The sequence below is a fragment of the Gracilinanus agilis genome, chromosome 2 (assembly GCF_016433145.1).
Source record: "Gracilinanus agilis isolate LMUSP501 chromosome 2, AgileGrace, whole genome shotgun sequence".
NCBI classification, from domain to species: Eukaryota; Metazoa; Chordata; class Mammalia; order Didelphimorphia; family Didelphidae; genus Gracilinanus; species Gracilinanus agilis.
The window spans coordinates 570,027,263-570,045,606 of record NC_058131.1 but is presented as its reverse complement, the minus strand read 5'-3'; the positions used below and the strand labels follow the sequence as shown (position 1 = coordinate 570,045,606).

The 18,344-nt window shown below is 35.6% G+C and overlaps 1 protein-coding gene across 3 annotated transcripts in view; it reads left to right on the top strand.

The window, feature by feature from the left end:
- Nucleotides 1-18,344, top strand: part of MAP2K5 (mitogen-activated protein kinase kinase 5) — a 334,021-nt gene that overhangs the window by 8,444 nt on the left and 307,233 nt on the right. For all 3 annotated transcript variants that reach the window (XM_044665328.1, XM_044665329.1, XM_044665327.1), the window contains one exon: nucleotides 1,258-1,306. In XM_044665328.1, the coding sequence (XP_044521263.1) occupies nucleotides 1,258-1,306 (49 nt within the window). The remainder of the gene's footprint in view (nucleotides 1-1,257; nucleotides 1,307-18,344) is intronic.

Below are 18,344 nucleotides of genomic sequence, written 5' to 3'. Positions count from 1 at the left end.
GGAAAGGAAATGCTCATCTATCAGTCTGTTTCTAAGGCAACTCTTTTGAAGTTTCATTGTATTGTATCCTACTCATTGTATTCATCAGATTAGGAATAATGTCACTGGGCAGGATAGAACATTTCAGGGGGCCTCATCTGGCCCACTGGCAGTAGTTTCCCCAACCTGACCTAGTGCAAGCCCCAAGATTTTATGGCCCTTTTCATTCTTGTTAAAATTTATTGAGACAGAGTTTATATTGTCAGCAACACTGCTTTGTACTAGCTGTATGACCCTGCACAAATTACTTAATAGAGATTAAGAGACTGAGTATCCTCATCTGTAAAATGAAGATAATGACGTGCCACATTTGCTTTACATGTGCATACCTCACTGAAGTGGAGTTCAAATGAGATAATGTATGTAGAGTACTTTGTAAACCACAAAGCTCAGCTGTATTTAATCTGTCACCGTCACTGTCATCTTGAAAACCCAATTTTTGAATGTTCTGAAAGAATCAGGAAAGGCTTCTTAAAAGAGGTGTTTTTTCATCTAATCTTTAAAGCAGTTTTGAAAACTAGAGGTTATGAGGGTAAGCATTCTAAGCATGGAGCCAGGAGATAAGATATGGGGGTGAGGGAGCAGTGGATGGAATGAATATCTTATGGGGGACAGCAAGTTGGGGAATTTGACTAGAATTTAGAAGAGTACTTCAGGGTGAGTACTATCTAATCAATCTCAAAAATAGGTTTGAGCCAGATTATGAAGATTTTCAAATATCAAATAGATCTCTGTGGTTTATCCTAGAATCAGTGGGGAGCTATTAGAGTTTCTGAGCCCAGGAATAACATGATCGATCATACCTGTGCTTTTAGAATGTCAGTTTGGCAGTTCAGAGTGTGGTGTATTGGAGGAAGGAAAGACTGGATTTGGGGAAACCAGTTAGGAGACTGGTTTATAATTGCCCCAGCAAAAAATGATAATGAGGAGTGGTATAAGGTGAATGGAATGAAGGGGACAAATGGGAGAGATGAATGAAAAGACATTTTTTTTTAAGAGTAGAGAAGAGAGGATTTTTTAAACAATTTTTTCTTCTTAAGGTAATTAGTGATTTAAATACTAGGATGAGAATAGATTGAGTTAAGCCATGATTATGAGTTAAATTTAAATAGACAAATATCAAAAATATTTTTCTAGGTTTTCTTATTCAGTGAGGCTTTGCCACATGTTGACAATTAAAAAGATGACTAATTGTATCCTTTTTCTGTTCTTGTTTAGGATGTGATAGGTCAGGTTTTACCTGATGCAACCACTACAGCATTTGAATGTGAGTATGGCCTGTATACTTTCTTTTTTTGTATATTTCATTCTGCAGTAATTCTTCAAAGGGTTTATAGCTTATGTTACTTTTAAAACTGACAAATATAGAGTATTTATGATCATCATATGGTACATTTAAATATTTATAAATTAATGCAAGTTTAATGATGATACTGAACTGAGTAATATTTTCTTATTTAATCACATCTTGAGTGTGCATATTTCTACAATATAGCTTTAATTACCAACGTGACCTTTATCTGCTCTTGCTTCTCACTGGAATAATATTGCTGGAACTAAATGAAAAGTGTAAACTACCTGTAGGCTGATGAATATTGATTAAGAGATTTTAATCCATTGTAGCTTTTAAAAACTGCAACAAAGTGGAGCTTTTAAACAAATCACGAATAGAATAGGCTTCTTCAGGGCCACTAGGTGGTGGCAGCAAACACACTGGATCTTTGGATTTGGCTTTGGAATTGTCCTGGTTGGGTAGCAAGAGGAAGAGAGTTTGGACACCAAATAGGTTATTAATAAGAGAACAAATTTAGGTATGAATTGAAATAAAAAGGCTCATCAGGAACATATGAAGGCAAATGTAGAATAGAGCGTGTCATAGATTTTAGACAGAACAGTACCTGAATTTAGAAGTTCAGGGAATCTTGGTGACTATCATTGAAAAACCTGCATCCTATATTCAGAGATATCTTACAAGAGTAGAAATGAAGGTTATATTTGCTCAGCACTTCTTAATTCTTTCTGCTGGCCGTTTGGACATCCAAACCTAGAAGAGGTAAATTTCATAAACATATGTTCAAGGCCTACTTATTTCTTCAGGTTTTTTTTTTTGTCATTTAAAAAAATCAAATATCAACTTTATTTCTGAATAGAATTTTCCTCATTACTCATTGAGCTGATCTTTGTAGCAAAAAATTAAAAAGTTAAAAAACTAAAATTTTTTTAAATTAGAAAGTCCAACAAAACTAATGGCTTCTTCAATTTTTTCATTTGTATTAGCTTCAAATGGTTATTTATTAATAGATTTTTTCATGTAAAAGACTTATGTAAAGAGAATTTTGAATCTTTTTCTAAGACTGCATTTAGGGTCAAAGAAAGAAAATAGATGCATATCTATTTATTCCCTGCCAGGTTAAGGATTTACTTCCCTCCTCCCAACACTAGGCAAAGCCAAAACCAAATATTATGGGTATCTCTTGATTAGCAGACTGTAGATTACATGTTTTAAGGTTTTCTGTGACAAAATTTTAGCTCTTTCCTGGCTTTTCTTTGCGTATGCCACACTTTTGGGTCACCTCATCAGGATTTGGGGAATGAAAACTTTAAGAAAAAAGATATAAAATAGATTTGCAGGACAAAAAAATAATCAAAGCAAAACATAATTAATATCATAATGTCAGAGCATAATTCAACTCTTTTCATTTTGTATATGAGGAAACAGACTCAAAGAGGTTAAAATGTCTTCTTGAAGGTTACATTTGTAGTAGCAAAACTAAGACTATGTAGGCTCCTGATTCATAATCTAGTGATCTTTTGAGGATCAGGAATTCTTAATCAAGGGTCTGTGAATGAACTTTTTTCTCCCTTCCAACAGTTTAATAATTGTATTTCAGCATAATTAATTTACATTGTAATCCCATGTATTTTGAAACATCATTCTGAGAAGGGATCTATAGATTTCACTAGATTATCAAAAATATTCATGACATTCAAAAAGTACAGAACTTTTATGCTATACCACATTGGCTTCCTGATTTGAAGTTATTTGACTTTTGGATGATACCAGCTCATCTTCATTAATGAAAATACTCAAAAGTTGCCTGTAGGGTTGATTTATCTTCATTGTGCTTATTAGAAGCAAATATGTAACCTTCTCACTCAAAGGGTTGAAACTAGAGATATAAAGGACAAAATTTATAGTTTCTTTTTGACATTTAACTTTTGGTAATTAGTTTTAGTTCTGAGCCTGCACTCTGATAAAATTCCAAAGGAAAATTTAAGTCCCTCAAATATTTGTTAGCTCCTGGGCAAATCATTTAACTTCTGTTAGCCTCAATTTCCTCATTTGTAAAATGAGGATAATGATGGCACCTACCTCCTAGGGTTGTTATGAAGATCAAATGAGATAATAATTGTAAAGTGCTTAGCACCAGTGCCTGGCACATAGTAAGTACTAAATTAATGTTAACTTATTATTATTAATTATATTTGGCTTAAATACTAGGAAAAACTATTTCATATTAATTAAACAATCATTTGTTTGGAACATGAGAACCAGGCAGAAAATCTAAAAGCAATTTACTCAACTTCCTTCTATCTAGAGCCCATCTCAAAAGAGGACTTAGTTCTATCACTAACTTACTTGTGTGATGTAGGAAATCATTTAATATCTATGGCTTCTTTGTTTCCTCACTTTTAAAATGAGCAGTTGAGCCAAAATCCTTTCAGCTCTAAAATTCAATGAGTCTAAATATTATTTGCTGAATGTTTTCACTTAGAAAAGGCTTTGGATTGGACATCAGGAGAATTGGGTTGTAGTGCTAACTTAGCCAATAAATTATGTAGCATAAAATAAATTATTTTTCTTCTCTGGGCCTCAGTTTCTTCATCTACAAAATGAGAAAGCTAAGCTAAATTATCTTTCATGTCCCCTAATACTATAACATGCCAGATTTGGAGTCAATGGCACATTCCGCTTATTGCATATTGAGTTGGGTTGAATGGAGTAGAGATATTTTGGGGTATATTTTAACATAAAGAACAGGACAAGAAACCTGAGTAGTTTGAAATTCTTCTAAATAGTTCTTAATAATGCCTACAGTGCCTGGCACATAGTAAATGCTTAATAAATGCTTGTTGCCTAGCAGTGTAGCCTTACTATTTGGTGTGATATATTGTGAAATTTCCAAAAGGTACACATATCCATATTCTCATCTAAGCCCCTTACCAAAAATAATTTATGGTAGTTATTGAATCCTCTTCTGTTTTCAGAAGTGCCATTGCTTCCCACAGTTTGTATAAAAAATTAATAATTGACTGTAATTGGCAGAGTTTTCAGTCAAAATACTTCAATTTCTTTAGCTATTGTTCTTTTGGTTCCCATGTCCTTGAAAGGGTAAGGGGAACATAGTAGTGAATGTTTAGCTTTTATCTTTTGTGATGCTATTTCTAAGAGGATAAAGATCAAAATGATCTAGCTCTGTCATCATTGAGCTTATCTTTTTTGCCTGTAGCCTTGTTTTCCTATTCAGCCTTCTGGTTTCTGGTTCTCCTAGGGAAGAATAGTGATTGTGCTCCCAACTTGTAGTTAAATATCATAATCACTTAATATTATTTGTGTAAAGTGTTTGCATATTGATGTCTACATTTGTAGTACAAACTTATTTAAATAGTCACAGAGAACCTTTGTGATTTTTCCAGTTTCATTAGTAGATTAATGAGTATTCTGGTGAAGGGGGTGATAATAATCAGCAATCTGCACTAATGAGTTTCTTGTGAGGATATGTTGCCTGGTGCTGGCCTGCTTTTCTCCAGGTCAGAAGTTTCTGTAAAATGACAGCTGAGGTTGTAATATGGAATTGCTGGACTCTTAGAACTAAAATACTTGGCAACTCCAGAGATATCTTAAACTTTTAGAAATCACTGAATTGCCCTTTTTCTTCTTGTACTGTTACCATTCTTTACTCATTTCTCAGTGATTGAAATCCTTTGCTATTATTTTACAAACCTCTGAAGGATTCTGGTGTTGGTATTTGTTTTAAACCCAACTTAGATACTCATTTGTGTTTTGGCAATATTTGGTCACTTTAAACATATTAAAATTTTTCTAAGCATTGTAATTTCATAAAGCATACTAGAAAAAATTTTTTATTAACTCAGAACAATGCATTAGAAAAGCCAATCAGATACAATAAAAGTCTGCATTTTAAAATAAAATTAAAAGAAATTAAGTATTATAATTTTAATAACTGTACATATTAGAGGCAGCTAGCATATATTACTTTATATTAGTTAGGTGTCATAGTAGATAGAGTGGTAGAGTTGGAGTCAGGAAGAACTGAATTAAAATCCCTCCTTAGCCACTCACTAGCTGTGACCCTGAGTAACTCACTTAACCTCTTTCTGCCTCAGTTTTCTCATCTATAAAAAGAATAATATTAGTACCCATCATCCAGGGTTGTTGTGAGGATCAAATGAGGTAATAGCACTTTGTAAATCCTTTTTTTAAAAAAACTCTCACTTTTTTGTCTTAGTATCAATTCTAAGCAAGAGTAGCAATGGCTAGACAATCTAGGTTAAGCAGTTTGCCCACGGTCACATAGCTAGTAAGCATCTGAGGCTAGATTTGAACCTAGGTCCTCCTGACTCTAGGCCTGGTACTCTATCCACTCTGCCACCCAGCTGCCCTACTTTGTAAATCTTAAGGTGTTATATAAATACTAGCTATTATGATTATTACAAAACAAATGGATATTAATAATACAGGTTAATGAACAAATTACATTTAAGGATTTGCCATATATTATATAATGAGAGGCAACATGATACAGTGGATAGGGTGCTTGTATCTAGGAAGACTTGGGTTCAAGTTCTACCTCTGATACATCTTGGCTGTATGATCCTGACAAGTCACTCAGTCAGTCTTTCAGTGACCAAGCCAGTTTTCTAAGTGGAGAGTGGACTTTGCCTACCATAACTTCCCCTCACCAATAAAAATCAGTAACTTGGTTTAAAAAATATGACAGTGTATTACACCTATATAAGAATTCATTGTGGGACCCAGAATCTGAAAGCTAGACAGGACTGAAATTATGATTTCAATGATATTGGAACCCTCACTCCCTTTACTAATGAAAATTAATAACTTAGAATCTTAGAGAGTTGCCTGGAATGCAGAGAAATTGAGTGCCTTGCTCAAGGTCACATGGCCAGCAGATATCAGAGACAAGACTTGAATCTGGACTTTGAGGCTGGCTCTCTATGCACTGTGCCACAATTGTGGCTGTGATCACAAATGATCTTAATTTCTTGAATTCTTGATTTGGAAAAAAAATAAAACTACTTATCTTAGACTGACTAGATTCCCTTTATTTGTAAATTTGACCCTGAAAATTTCTCAAAAAATAATTATTTTGTGTTCACTAAGATTCACTTATAATGTCTGAATTGTCAGAAATCCGGCTTTACTGAAATGATTGTGGTGTTAGTATTAGGAATGGATATTGTGGGGAAAGGTTTCTGAAATAGTTGTTGCTAATTTCTGTAAAAGTAAGACTTTAAAGGGCTGATCAAATACTGTTTTCTTCTGGATTTGTTATAGGTAATTCTAGAATTTAGAAATGTCCTAGGACACAGGTATTAACTCTGAAAGGCATCATGGTATTGTGGAAAGGGAACTGGACTTGATGCCAAATTCTTAGATTCAGTTCTGCTCCTCCAACTACGGGCTTTCCTTTTCATTGTTCTGAAACTTGGTTTCACAGTTTAAAACTGGGACTAATTTTTGTATTGGCTTTTGCAGAAAGTATATGCTCGCACGCAGAGAGTACTATATAAATGGTGAGTTGCTATTTTTGGTGATAATATGGAAAGGTCAAATGGACTTCAGTAACTGTAGGAGGAGAATTGTGTTATGTAAGCTATAGTAATTTACAAATGAATTTACTCTAAATCATCTTTGTAAGGATCTTGTAGCTTCCCATCCAATCTTTGATTATATAAATGACAGAAATAGGGGTTCATAAGGGTTTTGTGGCTTGTCTAAAATAACAAGATTGACAATAGAAATTGGAGGCTCCCGTGATGATCTCATGATGATAGCCAAAACCTGAGATAGAATAGCAGCACAATGACTTTTCTAGGTTCTAATCATTTGCTTCCCTGACTTTTATAACAGTGCTTTCCTTTCTTCCTTTCACTTTGGAAAATGTGTCTTTTCTAGTTTCTAATTGATCCTCAGCTGGTGTTGAAGGTTTGTGACCTTAATTTTCTATTTATTTCAGTATTTAGGTTGCTTTTATATGAACCTCAAGTGATTCTCTACTACTTAAAATAGGTGTATGTTTTGTTGGTAGCCCCATAGCTTCTGTGGCTATTTATATGTTAGCATTATGTTTGCCATTTTTACCACCCCTTTACCTGAGGCTGCATTTCTTCTACTATTGGGCCTTTATGTTCTTTTTGTTTCTTTTTTGGATTGCATGTTGCTTCAAATAAAATCACCAACAACATATGGCCTGTTATGATTCTCTTTTCCTAAACTCTGCCATTTTGTATATTTGTGACACACTGCAGATTTTGTGAAGATTGCTTCATAATATTTGTTTACCATCTGCTGCACTCTATTTGGTATCTTGCTAGGATTTTTTCCTCCATTTTAAGTGACATTAACAAAATCCAGCCAGTACATAGACTTTCTGGTTCTACTTTCGCTTCCCTAATGTGCTGGAAAATCATATTATTGTGCTCCAGGCAACTAGAGAAGCCCGGAATTCTGGTTGTAAACCAGTGTATCAGATTATTTCCTTTCCCTCCATTTTTTTTTGGTCACATCCAATTATGTTTTTTGGTCAGATGGTAAAGAACTTATAAGGCAAAAATAGTTTAAAATATTCAAGTGATTTCTCTTAACTTTTATTTATTTGATGCAACACTAGACTGTTGGGATAGTGGAAAGATCATGGAATGGAAGTCAAAAGACCTGGATTCTGGTCTTAGTTCTGACCTGTATTAGCTAAATGATCTCGTAGATGTTACTTCAACTCTGGAACTTCAGTTTCCTTATCTGTAAAATGAAAAAATTGGTTTAGATGACCCCCAGGTCTCTTTTTTCTCTAACATTCTATGACCATTCTGTTTTTTAGTAAAAGCATTAGCATTCTATATTGTATCCTAATACATTTTTGTGGTTTTTTGTTCTATGAAGCCTCCCTCCCATTTTTCCAGATATGTGAGAAGTTCCCCCCCAAATATTCAGTTTCTTTATTCAAAAAAATTTATTTTATTTTATATTATTAAATTGCCAGATATATGCTCATCTTCCTTTTCAGTTGGCCCAGGTACCTATATTTTCCTTTCATATCTAATTGTTTAGTCATCTTTATGGTCTTAGTTTTTACTTCAGTCTAACAAACATAAATAGCTTTTAAAGTGTATAAAACACCATTCTAGATTTTGGAAGAGATGAAAAGTTTGGATAAGGCCTACTTTTAGTACTTTATTGCCAGTAGGGATATAGGATACATTTGAAAATTTTAACTCAACAAGCTTTATTTAGTGCCTCCTAGGTGTAAAGTCACTGTGATGGGAACTGAGAATTTAAAGGCCAAAAAAAAAAAATAAAATTCTTGCTCTTAAAGGAGCTTCCATTCTGAAGAATAATATATAATAAGTATGTAAGAACAGTCTAAGCATTAATTTCTATTTGAGTTCCAAAACAGAAAGGATCAGTGTAGCATTATAAAAGGTACCATGGTCATGGACCAGTGTTGACTTCCAGACATTTGCTAACTTAACCTCTCTAAGCCTTTTATAACTTAAAGGTAGACAATCTACCTCTCAGTGGGGTTGTGAGGAAAGCACTTTTTATATCTGTAAATTCTATATAATGTGAGTTATTATTATCACCAACTGAGGGGAATAGAGAAAGCTTTACTTAGGAAGTGACATCCGAATTAGACCTAAAAGACTCATTTGGTAGGCAGAGACTGGCATTTCAAGTAAAGGGAACCTTGGGAGCCAAAGACAGAGGCATGAAAAAGCCCAGGGCTTATGTAGAACTTGCCTGAAGTATATGGGTAAGACTAGTTTGATATATGGCTGTGAAGACCTTGAATACCAGGCAGAAGAGTTTAATTTTTACTCAGATTGTAGGGAACCATTGAAAAGAATAGGCTAATTTTACAAGTAGAACATGGAAGGTCCTGATTAGTTTCTCTTACTGACTTTGCCTCTAAGTAGTGATGCCTTAATTAGTCTCATGGTCCAAACAACCAGGTTTTGTATGTCTATAGGTTGAATGAGGAAGAGAATAGTCTATTTTTCCATTCATTTATCTATTTTTTAGAAAACCACTCCTTTTAAGACCTAGCTGAGCATTTAACATTAAAGATATAGTCTTAGAGAATTGCCTGAAAAACCAAGAGGTTAAGTTACTTGCCCAGGAACACAAAACCAGTGTCAGAGGTGGATCTGGAACCCAGGTCTTTCTGCCTTGAAGGCCAGATCTTCATCTGTTATACCATGCTGTTTCTTTTGTCCCTAGTGGTCATTAATTACCACGTGCTCTAATTTTGGTCTCATCTTCAAGTTTAAGAGCTTACTTCTACATATCCCAAGTCTTTATCTTGGAGTTAGTCCCCTCTTAGGATGGCTCTGAGATATTTTAGGTGGTAATTAAAAGTGTCTCTGACTTATCTTTTAAGTATCTGCTTCCTCAGTGACAAAGTCTTGGAGTGTCTCACTTCTGTTCAAAGACTCATTTTGTTTTTTCTTAGACCTTGCTGCCTACAGTATTCCTCTTAGATTACAGCTCCCTCTTTTTGTAAGGCTCCTATTTCTTTTGCTTCATTGGCACAGAATTATGGAAGGGGAGAAAGGAAAGTCACATACTAGTATAACTTTTATCAATATGAAAGTTCCAACTTCTTATTTCCAGTCAGAAAAAGCTTATCAGCTACTTTACCAACACTTAGTGTTTATTATGTGTAGTTTCATTACATTAGTGATTGACATTGTTACAACTTCAGATATGCTAACATTTATCATTACAAAAAACTAAACATGCATCAGATGTCATTTTATGAAAAGAACAAGATTTCTTCCCAAGCAAAAAAATCAAGGTGAAAAATTTTATGAAGTTTTTCACTGGAGATTTATGTAATATTCCTTTTTCAAGACATATTTATTTTATCTTTTGAATCTCCCTGGTATTTTCACTAAAGTTAATGTTTTAGACTATATTTTTAGAAACTAAAATTTTAAGAGCTAAACACTTTTAAAAGAAAATCCTTTAAAAAGCAAGTTTGACATTTAACCTTTAAGAATTAAGTTTGCTCTAAAGAGCAAAAATTTAAAAAAGATGAATCCATGCTGTTAAGTACTTTATTAAGTTATCTGTTTATTTGAATGAGACCTATGATTTCACTTGTCTAATGAACTCTCATTTGTCTAATGAACTCTCAGTCAGGAAGCTCCCTCTACCAAAATAAGTAAGCATCCCTTCTGAAATGTAGAATTGTCTAAAGTACCTTTGAGTTGTCACTTGCCCTTGGTCACACAGCCAGAATGTATGAAAGGTGGGACTTAAACACCATGTTTTTCTTGATTTGAAGTAAGCTTTCTATCCACAATACCATGCTGTCTCAGATTTTAAGTTTATTACCAGAAAATAGACAACTAAAAAGTATTAAAAGAATATAGAGTTGGAAAGGAATCTCAAGGTCATCTTGTTCAACAATTATTAGAATCCCATTTGTAACATCTTTTTAAAAAGTGGTCATTCAGCTTTTACTTGGAAGCCCCTAGAGCCATGGTTACTCCTTTTGTGATCTTTGTTTCCAGAGGAGTTAGAACTCTAGTGTATTGCTTGAGCTACTGAGTTCTGAACTACTTCTTGCTATGCTAGTCAGAGGTCTGCACTAAGTCTAGCACCAACATAGTGACCCCTAGGAACAATATAAGTAAGGACAAGGAGACGAGCTGAAGTATTTCCAGCCTGTAATAGAGGAAGATTCAGTCTCAAAAAAGCCAAATCAAAACAAAGACTCTAGTGAGAAAACCCCTAGAGTTTCCCAAGGCAACCTGTTTCCCTTTAGAGAAGTCTAGTTATAGAATTTTCTTTTCATTCTAGGTTCAAGTCTGCAGTTGTACCCATTGCTCTTAGTTTTTCTCTTACACAGGCATAACAAACCTACTCCCTCCACTTCTTTTTAAAAAAACTCCTACCTTCTGTCTATTGGTTCTAGGACAGAAGAGTAGTGGGGGCTAGGTAATTGAGGTTAAGTGACTTACCCAGTGTCTGAGACCAGATTTGAACCAGGGACCTCTGGGCTCTAGGCCTGGCTCTCTATCTATTGAGTCAACTAGCTACTCCTAAGCCTACTCCATTTTATATGCAAACCATTTTAATATTTGTCACTCCTAAGTCTTTTTTTCTTCAAGCTAAATATCCCTGCTTCCTTTAATTATTTCTCATGTGGCATGGTCTTGAAACCCTTCACAGTTCTGTTTATCCTCCTCCCCCATTCCATTTCCCATTTGTTTATTTTTTACCTAAAGAGTAGAACCTCTTCTTCTAATCTGCTTATGATATCTCCTTTTATACCTATGTCATATATTCATTTTGATCATCAAAATGAATATATGACATAGGTATTGATTTATATTTAGCTTCTGCCAGAGTCTTTTCCAGATTTCTGGACAATTTTTACCAAGTAGTAAATGAATTTTTACCAAGTAGTAAATGCTTATCTCAATATTATCTATCAGATTTATCGATAAGAGATGAAATTATGAATAAAAAAGATATAGAAAGTATTATGAGATGTAAAATGGATAATTTTGCATAACTATAAATTTAAAAAAATTTTGTACAAATAAAATCAATGTCATGATTAGAAGGAAAGCAGTAAATGGGGAAAAATTTTATAGACATTTTGTTGGGTAGAGGTCTCATATCTAAAATATATAGAGAACTTTGCCAGATTTGTAAGTATATGTGCCATTCCCCATTTGATAAATGATTCAAAGATTTAGATTGGCTAACATGATTAAAGGGCAAAATGACAAATATTGGAGGGGATGTGGACAAATAGGAACAGTAATACTCTTTTGGTGAAAGTGAACTGATCTAATCATTTTGGAGAGAATCTAGAATTATACAGAAAGAGTTATAAAACTGTGGGTACCTTTTGACCCAGTGATATCACTCTTAAGTTTATTTCTTAAGGTGATTGGGGGGACCAGAGGGGAGAGGGAGAAGAAAGGAGCCAATATAGCGGCTTAGTAGCAGGAAAAGCCAAATCTGCTCTGACTATCCTTCCAAATCAATCTTCAGAAGGTGCTTCAAAATGACAGGAATCAAAGCAGGATGGAGTGAGGGGGCTCTCCTGCTGAACACAGCTTGAGGGATAGGTAGAAAGAGTTGATTTTCATGGGATGAGGGGGAACCAGAAGCAAAAGTGCACATAGAGGAGTCCTGGCTGACCACACCCCCTCTACTACTGGGCATAGCCCAACTTCAGGATTCTGGGATGCAGGCTACACAAACAAAAGAGCACTTCAGACTTACCCCTTGAAATCCCAGCCCCTGACACCAGCTCACAGTGAGGTCTGGACCTATAAGTATTATATACATAGTGCTGAGTGAGACCTTTCAAGCCTCCAGGACTATTGTGAAGGGTTAGCCCTCGGGCAAAATCGCTCACTGTGCCTAACCCTGCAAACCAGCAGAGGAGACAGAAGCAGCAAGCCGCTTTCAAAATTTCAAAAAAAAGTTTGGGAAAATAAGCAAATAGCAAAAGAAACATAACACTAGGATATTTCGGGGGCGGGGCGGGGAGGAAGGGGATAAAGAGCAAAGAACAGAACCAATAGGGGATGGTGAGATTGAAGTAACCACATGTAAAAGTTGAAAATCTCTTTTCCTCAAAGGCCTCTTTTCTTGTTTCTTATGTGTCCTACTAACATGCTTTTGGACAATATTTTTTTTCATGAATTGTTTTATAAAACTTATACCACTTTCAGTTATTATTTTATATAAATTACCTTCATGGGGGGCAGCTGGGTAGCTCAGTGGATTGAGGGTCAGGCCTAGAGACGGGAGGTCCTGGGTTTGGGTACGGCCTCAGACACTTCCCAGCTGTGTGACCCTGGGCAAGTCACTTGACCCCCATTGCCCACCCTTACCACTTCCACCTAGGAGCCAATACACAGAAGTTAAGGGTTTAAAAAAAACAAACAAAAAATAAATTACTTTCATCTTAGTAATCTAAAAAGGATTAAGTTTTCATCTTTCCACCGATTTTTTGGATTCCTTGAATTTCAAGGTTTTTAGCAGAACTGTGTTAATTGGTTGTAATACTTGATGGAACATTGTAACTTTGTTCATTTCTGATAGAATCCTTCTGATCTGAGATCATTACTAGTTAGTAATATTTCTTCAACTTTTTCTCAAAAATGTATCATATTGGTTTCTTTATCATATTTTTTATTTTTTAAATAACAAATGTCTATATAAGTTTTCTGAAGTTATATGATCCAAATTGTCTCTCTCCCTTTTCCTCCATCTCCCCTCCCCCTAGAGCTGGCAAGCAATTCAATCTGGGTTATACATGTATTAGCATGCAAAACATAAATAACTAGATCTTTTTCATCCTTTGAGATTCCAGAGCACATATCAATCAATAGGAAAGCAAAGTTCATGGTCCTTCTTAAGTATGGTGTAAAATACTTGTGGTCTGGCTTCTTCTGATCTCATCATTCAGTTGAAACTTCTCTCTTAAAAGTTAGCATTGCGTTCTTAATTGCCATATCTAATGGTCTTTTCTCAGTTCTCATTTTTAACTTCTCTGCAGCCTTTGATATTGTCAATCGCCCTCTTCTCTTTGATATCTTATTTCTGAGTTTTGATAGTACTGTTTTCTCCTGGTTTTCTTACATGTCTGAACACTCCTCAGGCTCTTTTGCTGGATCTTCATCTATTTTAACTCTGATAATTATAAATGTTCTTCAATGTCTATCCTGGACCCTCTTTTCTTCTTCCTGTGTACTTTTGTGCTTGATTATCTCAAGTGAATTCAGTAATCATTTCTGTGTAAATGATTGTCAGATCTATTTGATCAATCCTACCTCTCCTGACCTCCAGTCTCACATCTTTACCTATCTATTGGCATTTCTAGTTGGTTGGCTCATAAACATCTTAAACTCAGTATATCTAAAACCAAATTCATTTTCTTTCTTCTCAAAACCCTCACTTCCCAATTTCTCTCTTACTTTCAAGTACTTACTTTCATCCTGCCAGCATTTAGGCTCACAACCTTGGCAGTCATCATTAACTCTTCACACTCACCCCTCACTGTACGTATCTGATAGTCTTGATATCTTCTTGAAGTAGTAAAAAATAATTCTACACTTTTTTATTAACTGCCAAAGATAACAGTTCTTTAAATTCTCTTTTCAAATCTCTGTCTTGGTCAAAGTAGATACCAACAGAAAAGCCAAATAATGAAAAATATTTCTTCCACAATACTTTTTTTAAACCAGTTTTAAAAATTAAGATATTTTATTTTACCAATTACATGTAATAACAGATTTCTACATAAATTTTCTGAAGTTATATGATCCAAATTATCTCCCTCCCTCCTCCTAGAGTTTGCAAGCATTCGATCTGGGTTATATACATGTATTATCATGCAAAATATACTTTAATATTGTTTATTTCTGCAAGAGAATAATCATATAAAACAAACCCCCCAAGACAAAAACCCATATAAACTAAAGTTAAAAATAGTATGCTTTGATCTGCATTCCAGCTCCAATAGTTCTTTCTCTAAAGGTAGATAGCATTCTTTGTCATAAATCTCTTTGAATTGTCCTGGATCATTGTGTTGCTGAGAGTAGCTAAAGTCTATCACAGTTGATTATTCAACAGTTTGCTATTAACTGTACAATGTTCTCCTTCTGCATGTTTTCTCTCTGCACTAATTCATTTAGGTTGTTCCAGCTCTTTCTGAAATCATCCTGTTCATCATTTCTTACAGCACATTAGTATTTCATCACCATCATGTACCACAATTTGTTCAACCATTCCCCAATTGATGGACATCCCTTCAGTTTTGAATTCTTTGCCACCACAAAAAGAGCTGCTATAAACACAATATTTTTAACAAAGTGAAATCTTTCTTATTTCAGGTTGGATACCTGTATGCATATCTGACAACTAAAATATGACACGTTTTTACCAAATCATTTTAGTATAAAAAATTCTATGCAGACAAGTTTCAAATAGTAACTTAATTCTTCTTGTGTGTAGCACAAATAGTTAGTACTTTTCTTATCAAATACTGGGCATAAAATTTCACAATTCTTTGTGACAGCTATAGCTATTTTGGTTTGGTAAAATCCGGTCTTTGCTAGCTCTATTGTCCTTACTTAACCCATATATCTGAGACTATCATATAGAGCTTTCAATGCCATACTGTGATTTGCCCGGTAGCACTGTCTGGTACATAGTATCATATGAGAACAGTAATAATCTGATACACTTCTCTGATGTACAACTCCAACTGTTGCCAAAGTCTCAGTAGTAGAGAAAACTACACTGCGGGTTCCGGGTTAAGATGGCAGCAAAGTAAAAAGCAGCTGCTTGACTTCTCCTAACCCATGCATATAGGACTCCTCAAGAAGACATAAAAACAAATCCAGAGGAAAGAAGGGACCCCACAACAGGGTGCAGCATCGGAGGTACATGGAAACGGGGCATTTCCATGCTATAAAGGGGTGAAACAGCTCCCCTGAAAACACGAGCGGAGCAACCCCCTCCCCCACCCCAGACCACCTACAGCGCCAAAGTCAGCGCACGGGAGTCTGAGCAGGTTTGGGGCACCCATTTGGTCATTGGCAGCTCACCAGGGCTTGTTCCTGGGAGTAGCAAGACTTGGGACCCCCCGGGAGGCTGAGAAACTCCCAGACTCTGAGCGCAGACCCTGAACCTAGACCCTGAGCCCAGGTGCAGGTGAAGGGGCTGACACAGGCACAGGCTGAGGCATGGATTAAAGCGCGGACTGGGGCGTGGACGAAGGGGCTGATTCTGAGTGCAGGAGCGGACCTTGAGTGGGGGACCCAGTGCAGAGAGGTGCTTGACTGTGGAAGAAGCTCCCTGAGACTGTTAAAGGAGCTTCAGGCAGAAGAACTAGCAAGGAGACCACCAGGAGGCTTGTCCCAAAACAACTAGACCTGAGATCTCAGGAATCTCTAAAGAGCCATAGACAGATCCTGGGTGCGAGCATAAAGCTGAGAGGGAACTCAGCTTACAATGGCAAGCCAGAATCATCAGGAAAACCAGAAAAGATGAAGAAGAAAAAACCTTTAACACTTGACAACTTTTACACAGAAAAAATCCAGACAACAGAGGAAACAGTAGAGGAGAACAAACAATCCAAACCTTCCCAAAACAATGAAAATGGGTCACAAGGTCTTGAAGAGTTCAGATCTGAGATCATGAGAAAGATGGAAGAGATCTGGCAAGAAAATAACAGTTTAAAAGGCAGAATTTCACAATTGGAAAGTGAGGGAAGTAAATCAAAGACCAGAAATGACCAGATTGAAAAGGAAAACCAAAAGATTGTAGCCAAAAACCAGTCTCTAAAGGCTAGAATTGGGCAATTAGAAAAAGATGCCCCCAAAATCAAAAGAATTAATAAGCAAATTGGAGACCAAAATCAAACAGCTGGAAAAACAGGTCAGACCAAACTGAAAAGGAAAATCAAAAGCTTATAGCAGAAAACCAGTCTCTAAAGACAAGAATTGGGCAAGTAGAAGCCAATGATCTATCAAAACAGCAAGAACAAATAAAACAAAGTCAAAAGACTGATAAACTAGAAGGAAACATGAAATATCGCAATGAGAAACTGACAGATTAAGAAAACTGGTCTAGAAGAGACAATCTGAAAATCATTGGTCTTCCTGAAAAACCAGAAATTAATAAAAATTTGGACTCCATACTAAAAGAAATTATTCAGCAAAATTGCCCTGAAGTTCTACAACAAGAGGGCAATATAGACATTGAAAGGATCCATAGATCACCCTCTACACTTGATCCAGATAACACAACGCCCAGGAATATAATAGCCAAATTCAAGAGCTTCCAAGTAAAAGAAAAAAAATTTTACAAGAAGCCAGAAAGAGACAATTCAGATATCAAGAAGCACCAATCAGGATCACACAGGATCTGGAAGCCTCCACACTAAAAGACCGTAAGGCTTAAAATATGATATTCAGAAAGGCAAGAGAACTGGGTTTACAACCAAGGATCACGTACCCATCAAAACTGACTATATTCTTCCAGGGGAAAGTTTGGGCATTCAACAAGATAGAAAATTTCCAAGCATTTGCACAGAAAAGACCAGGACTAAATGGAAAGTTCGATATCCAACCACAAAAAATCAAGAGAAACATGAAAAGGTAAATAAGAAACTGAAGGGAAAGTAAGAAAACTCATATTTTTTAAATTTGACTCTTTAAGGGCTTCAATAAGATCTAATTATCTCTATTCCTATGTGGGGAAATGTTATGTATAATTCTCTGTACTGAACTCTGTTCACCATTATAGCATTCACTATTATAATAATTAGAAGAATTATTCATAGGGAGAGGACAGGATACTAAATGGTCTAAGATAATATGGGTGGGAAGGAAAGAGGGGGATGAATAGTAGAGGACACCAAGAGAATCTTGAAGGAATAAGAAAAATAGGATATTCTATTACACACAAAGAGGGCATGGGAAGGAGAAGGGCTGAATAATATTATAAGAAGGAGAGGAAGAGAGCATTAAGAGGTAATATTTACACCTTACTCTCAATGTAATTAACCCTGAGAGGGAAGAATAGTTATATCCATTGGGATATAAAACTCTATCTAACCCTACTGAGAAAGTCAGAAGGGATAAAACAAGGGGAGCAGGAGAATGGGGAAGTCAAAAAAGGGAGGGGAGAAGAAGGGGGAGGGAATTCATTAGGCCTTTACAAATAAAAAGAGGGAAATAATAAGAGAGGGGGTAGAAAGAGAAGTTAATCAAGGGAGGGGATAAGGGATACAGGCTTAAAGCAAACCACTGGTTTAAAAGGAAATAGTTTAAGAAGAAGGGGTAGGAATAGGGGAGGATACGAAAATGTCAGCGAAAGCACAACTGATAATTATAACTCTGAATGTGAATGGGATGAACTCGCTCATAAAATGGAAGCAAATAGCAGAGTGGATTAGAAACCAAAATCCTACCATATGTTGTCTACAAGAAACACATACGAG